A 6,000-nucleotide genomic window follows, 5' to 3' on the forward strand; every position below is an offset into this window, starting at 1 on the left:
ACCAGCATCCGACGTGCCAGGGAGCTGCATACGCGTCTTCACAGGGACCCCCCTGTGACTAGGCCAGCAATGACTGACGGGGCTTTGTGGATTTGTTCCCTTCTCTCCCCCCCCGCTAGGTGCTGTGAGGGCGTCCAGCATCTTCCCCATCCTGAGCGTGGCCTTGTTGTTCTTCGGGGGCCTGTGCGTGGCTGCCAGCGAATTCTACAAGAGCAAACACAACGTGATTCTCAGCGCTGGGATCTTCTTTGTCTCGGCAGGTAAGTGCCCGCCCAAGTCACAGCAGCTCAGGAGTTGCACGGCGAGTGGCCCTTCCTCCCCCCTCCAGGATTGGGGCCACGTCCTCCGGGGTGCTGCATAGGCACATGGTGAGATGCGGTCCCTGCCCCCGGGACCTTAAAACCGAAGACAAGGCAGAAGAAGTGGGTGTCATAAAGAAGCAGAGGGAGCGGGGCAGGAAGCGGCAGAGGTGGTTGTGTGTCTGGCTGCAAGTTGCAGGATAAGAGGGGCTTTTATTTAAAGGCATAAGGAAACCAGCTGGACTAATGCTGTCGTGTTCCCTGCTGGCCACGGATGGCCATTACGGGGGCCTTGCGGTCGAAGTGGTCCTTAGGGAGGGGTCTGAAGGAGGAGGAGATCGATCACTGCTTTGCATGTCAGTTCGGGCAGGGGGGCCCCATGCACACGGGGTGGCAGGAAGTGGCTGTGGAGCCTGGGAGAGATCCCTAGAGGGCAGGGCTCAGGCACAGGGGTGTGGGTAGGGCGAGGCATTCCTGTCTGGCTCTTCCTCTCTCCATTCAGACCGTGGCGAGGTCATCAGATGCAGGCAGTGTCACACCAGTACCACACACGCCCCCACGCAGCCTCCTGCCGGCGCGCCTCTGCCCTGGCGCGAGGGGAATGGCCTGGTCTGTGCTTGGCCCCTCGGCCCAGGCTGCCAGCAAGGGGGCTAGGTGATGGGTTTTGCAGTGAGGTCGCCATCACGTTGCAATGCAGCAACGCTGGGACAACACTGACCTCGTCCGGATTTGAACCGCTGAACCGTAGAGGTGAAAGACTCGGTGTCCCCATTCCCCTTGTGTCCCTTATGGAAAAGCCCTAAAGCAGCTGGTGGGGATTAAAGCAACGGGGCTCTTCAGGAATCAAACAGGGTTCTGTGGAAATCACCCTCAACATTTAGCAGACTGATTTCTGAAAGATCATCTCTCTGGGACTGATTTTTCAGCCTCCCTCTAGAGTTCTAGGACTGACTTTAAAAAACGTACCCGGAGGATCTCCTCCTCCTTGCAGCTCTCTAGGACTCTTCCCAAGAGGGTTCCCTCCTCTTTCAGGCTGGTTGATACAGCAAGGGGCCAACTCGTCCACAGCTCTCAGCCCCCGCACTTAGGGCATGTCTGCGCTGCAGAGAGGAACCCCTGGCACCAAGTCTCAGCATCCTGGCCAGTCGAATGAGGCTCACACTGCAGGGCTAAAATTAGCGGCGTAGATGTTCCCACGTGAGCTGGAACCTGGGCTCCGAGAGACCCTCCCACCTTGCCGGGTTGCAGAGCCTGGGCTGCAGTATGCCCGAGTGGGAACCTCGTTGCTGCTATTTTAACCTTGCAGCCTGAGCCCTGTGAGCAGGAGTCAGCTGAGCCAGCACCACAGGGTTTCCTTTGCAGAGCCGACATTCCTTCAAGTCCGATGTCCAAAGAGCTCGGCTCCAGGTGCATTAAAGACTGGTCTCTGCATGGAGGCGTGGATTCAAATCCCACTGCTGACACCAGGTAACGATCTGGAGGGTTCATTGAAGACCAAAGTAGTGAATGGGAAAGGAACAGAACTTTAAAAGCACAGAGGGGAGCAACTCCCAGGTGTGCAGCTGGGAGCGGCCATGCTAGATCTGATGTAGGGCACATCTCCCAACTCGTACAACACTGGCCCATGCCAGGGAGCGTCTCTAAATCACAATCTTCTACAAGCAAAATGGGAGCAGTAAAGTAGCCAGCTCTGCAGGCGGGAGGCTGGGCTTTGAGTCACCACGGGTGTCGCTGGGTGCTGAGCACCTCTGAAAATCAGGCTCCTGCAGTGAGTGCCGAGCCCTGGGAAATCTGGGCACGAGGCCTGTGGGCTGCTGCAATCTTCAGAGGCAAACGCCTCTCTCTGGGCCAGCCTGTCCCTTCTGGGTGCCTCATTTCTAGGTGTAACATTTCCCGACAGTTTAACTGCTTATTTCGTGACAACGGCTCAGTCCCAAGGAAGTTTTGTTTTGTTTTTTCCCCCAAAGAGACACATCCGTTTCCTTCCTTTGGCTGACGGGAGCGTGCGATGAGACGAGAAAAGAACAGGCCGCGCGTAATCGAAATCCGTTCGTTACGTGAATACAAACGCAGGCAGCTCAGCCTCACTCCAGCATCTGACACTGCCACGCCCGCTCTGCTGCCGAGGCAAAAATTGCCCCGTTCCCATACGCAACCTCCAGACTTGCTAGAAATTAAAAGGAGAGGAGTAATTGTCTTGCGCGCGTGCACACAGACGAGCTGAGAGACCCAGACGGCTGGAGGTTCGGTTCAGAAAAGTCCCTTTTCACACTGTGTTATCTGAGCCCCTCCGTGCTGACCTACGGGAGGCACAGTGGAGGGGCAGCCTCCTCCCAGCCTCTCCCTGCTTTGGGCGGCTAAGGGGGAAAGGCTCCTTGTGCACCCCCGACCCTGCTCTCTGGTGGATACGTCTACACCCCAGCTGGGGGCACGCTTCCCGGCTCAGATGGGCAGACCCACACTAGCGCTGCTTGAACTAGTGCCTTAAAACCAGCCGTGTAGCCCGGGGAGCACACGTGGCAGCTCAGGTGAGCCTGCCACGTGCGTGCCCCAGGGGTTCAAGGCAGGTCTGGATGTGGGCAGGTAGCCCAACCACCACTTGCGCTGCCCCCCGGCTCTGCTGCTGTTTTTGGCTTGCTAGGTCGAGCAGAACTAGAGTGTCCGTCTCCCCAAGCCGGAAAACACTCGCCCAGCTGTCGTGTCGATGCGCCCTGTGCCGGGCCCCAATTATGGCCAACTAGGCTGCATGTCCCACGAGAAGCAACTCTCGGAAGCTTCCCAGGGGCCCTGCTTCCACTCAGGGGGCAGCACCCAGGGAGCAGACTTCGGCTCTGAGGGTCTCAGGTAGAACCAAGGAATCCTGAGGGCCGGGAAAATAAACAAACACACACCTGCCAACAGGCCCAGTCCTCGGGATTTGGGACAGGCCTGAGCCTGAACTCCAGAGACCAGAAATAAAGATGAGGAGAGCAGGGGAGGTCTTACAGTCCCCTCCCTGCTCTGTGTCTCTGGTGGTCGTCCAGCCCCAGAGGAAGCCACCCTCCCTAGAAGACAGCATGAACGGGGCTTTCGCACAGGCCGCCTGGGGGCTGACTCGTGATGGGCCCACGAGGACCGTTCCATCCTGTGACCACTGGGGAGGTTTCCAAATGTGTTTTCGTTCTGCGTCAGACACTTTCACGGGACAGAATGGCGTCATGAACTCCGGATGGTGACGCTCTGGTTTGGGAGTCGCCTCTCGTGGTCTGGTCAGACGTGGCCAGGGAGCCCTGCACCTCAGAAACCTCCCCTCGAAAACTTGTCAAAACCGATGCGTCTTCACAAAACGTTTCGGCTTTGACAAACCGGCCTGTTGTGACGGAAATGCAGAGTCGGCAATGTTCCGACTGGGCCTCTGGCCTGCTCTGAGTGGGTTAGAGATGTCTGTTAGCCCGGCTACTTGTGCTGCTTTTAAGGGAGCCCCTCCCTTTCTTTCTCTCTCTCTCTCTCTCCCCCCAAGGTCTCAGCAACATCATCGGGATTATAGTCTATATCTCTGCGAACGCTGGGGACCCCGGGCAGAGCGACTCCAAGAAGAGTTACTCCTATGGCTGGTCCTTCTACTTTGGAGCCTTGTCCTTCATCGTCGCCGAGATGGTGGGGGTGATCGCCGTGCACATGTACATCGAGAAGCACCGCCAGATCCGCGCCAAGTCCCACTCCGAGCTGCTGAAGAAGTCGGCTTTCTCTCGCCTCCCCACCTACCGGTACCGGTTCCGCAGGCGATCCAGCTCCCGCTCCACGGGGTCCAGGTCCAGGGATATGTCTCCGGTCAGCAAAGGGTTCAGCACCATCCCCTCCACTGACATCTCTTTGTTCACCCTCTCCAGGGATCCTTCCAAGGTGACCATGGGGACGCTGCTCAACTCGGAGCGGGATCACCCTTTTTTACAGGTCCATAACTCCATCCCCAAAGAGTTCAAGGAGTCCTTGCACAACAACCAAGCCAACAGACGAACCACGCCGGTCTGAGCCAGCTCCTCCCCACACCACCCTCCAGCACCAGGCCAGACAGGGCAGTAGTGAGAGGTGTAGTGTCTGGCTGCATGACGTGATCCTTGTTACCAGCGAAACTCCGGTTTTAAAGAACAAACCCAAATGGCTCCCTGCCCCTTAAATGCCACTTGCCAGGCCAGGCCACTGTGTTTATGGTTGAACTGTGTTTGGGCCCCACAATCCCACTCCTGTTCCTTCTGTGGTTGGAAAGGGACATTGGCTTTGCTGTGAGTCGCGGGAAGCAACGTCCCTGAGGACTGGCACGGGGGTTTCCAATGGCCTCCGGGACAGTGACTTCTCAGAGTCACCATCGTTCATATTGATCATAACAATCACAGTGTTACCTTAGCTGTATGTCCCAATGGAACCATTGGAGACAGCCTTGTTTGTGAGAATCATTCACCCGATAGTTACATTTATGCGAAATTGCCCAGAAGTTCAGACTAAGAGGCACTGAACTGGCTAACATAATGAGCGCGCGTGTTGTTAAAATGGATGGAGCGCTCGGGTCTGGGTTTCGTGCATGCATTAAATAGCTTGGAATCCAATTGTTTCATGTTGGGTTGGAAGAAACATCCTTTTAGTATTTCCTGTGGTTTTGGAAAGGCTTTTTGGGGAGGGGAGGGGGCAGAGGGTATTCCATTCAGATCATGTAAATGGGCTAAGAAGCGGATTCCCGCCAATGACTGGTAGCAACTAGACAGCATTTCATTCCCCTCCGGTGTTAAACTGAATGAAATAGCTCCCTGAAATTCACACACACACACACACAAGTGACTGTGTGGGCACAATGAAGGAGGGATGCTTGGCCTAGTCTTATTTGAGGAGTGACTGGGTTTGCATCTGAGCCCCTGGCAGTGATGTGCGTGTCGCTGGTGTATGGCTCTGTAATGAAGAATGTCTCAACTGACTGGGAGATTAAAGAGAAAAATAACAATAAAAAAGTCCAGTTCGGCAAATCTAATTACTTGGCTAAATGAGCAACTCACTTTCACGCTGCCGTGAACAGCAGGGAAATCATGCAGTGTGTCACACAAAGCACTTTACAATATAGCCTCCGCCTTCCCCATCGCCCCGCCGACAAGGTGCAACCAAGAGAAAGCGAAGGACCACGTACATCCTGCCCTGCAGGAATAGCGCGGAGCAGGCAGGGAAGTCAGAGTTTTACCATCCAAAGAGGTGTGCCCTCAGCTCTTCCACGCTGCGCCTGGGGATGAGTCTGCTCAGTGCGGGGACGTGAGACCACTGCAACAAGTGGTGCTGGTGAGCGAGGACTCAGCCACAGGTGGCTTTCTGTCCAGGCCAGTGGCCCCGCTGGTCTGCTGCAGACGCTGCACGTCACGCACGGGTTACATCGGAGGTGGTGACCCTCTCTCCTCAATGAAGAGCCCCTGGGGCTTTTTGACAGGAGCAGAGATTTTAGCCAAATTCCATTGCATGCAGCCGCCTTGCGTTCCCCTGCAGTTACAGCGGGATTAAGTAGCATATCCTGCTCTGCACTGGTCTGTCGTGGTCCATGCACCCTTGCACTGCGAAAGAGGTGGCTGCATTTCAGGGGTCAGTGTAGCGAAGTCCCTACGTACACACTCCACAGCGCGCGTCCAGGGTCGGAGGGGGTAGAAGCTGCCATAGCGCAGTCAGATTGATTCTGAAGGCGTGAAGAGCT

The 6,000-nt window shown here is 56.1% G+C and overlaps 1 protein-coding gene across 1 annotated transcript in view; it reads left to right on the forward strand.

Annotated features, from left to right (window-relative positions):
• CACNG3 (calcium voltage-gated channel auxiliary subunit gamma 3) overlaps nt 1-5,298 on the forward strand; it is a 63,773-nt gene extending 58,475 nt beyond the window's left edge. Inside the window, exons 3-4 of the mRNA XM_067534253.1 lie at nt 120-260; nt 3,799-5,298. Coding sequence (XP_067390354.1) covers nt 120-260; nt 3,799-4,310 — 653 coding nt within the window. The 3' untranslated portion in view covers nt 4,311-5,298. The remainder of the gene's footprint in view (nt 1-119; nt 261-3,798) is intronic.
• The last annotated feature ends 702 nt before the right edge of the window (nt 5,299-6,000 follow it).

Source organism: Emydura macquarii, unplaced genomic scaffold, assembly GCF_026122565.2.
Source record: "Emydura macquarii macquarii isolate MOO-44397 ecotype Brisbane River unplaced genomic scaffold, CSIRO-AGI_Emac_v2 contig_3390, whole genome shotgun sequence".
In the NCBI taxonomy this organism is placed as follows: domain Eukaryota; kingdom Metazoa; phylum Chordata; order Testudines; family Chelidae; genus Emydura; species Emydura macquarii.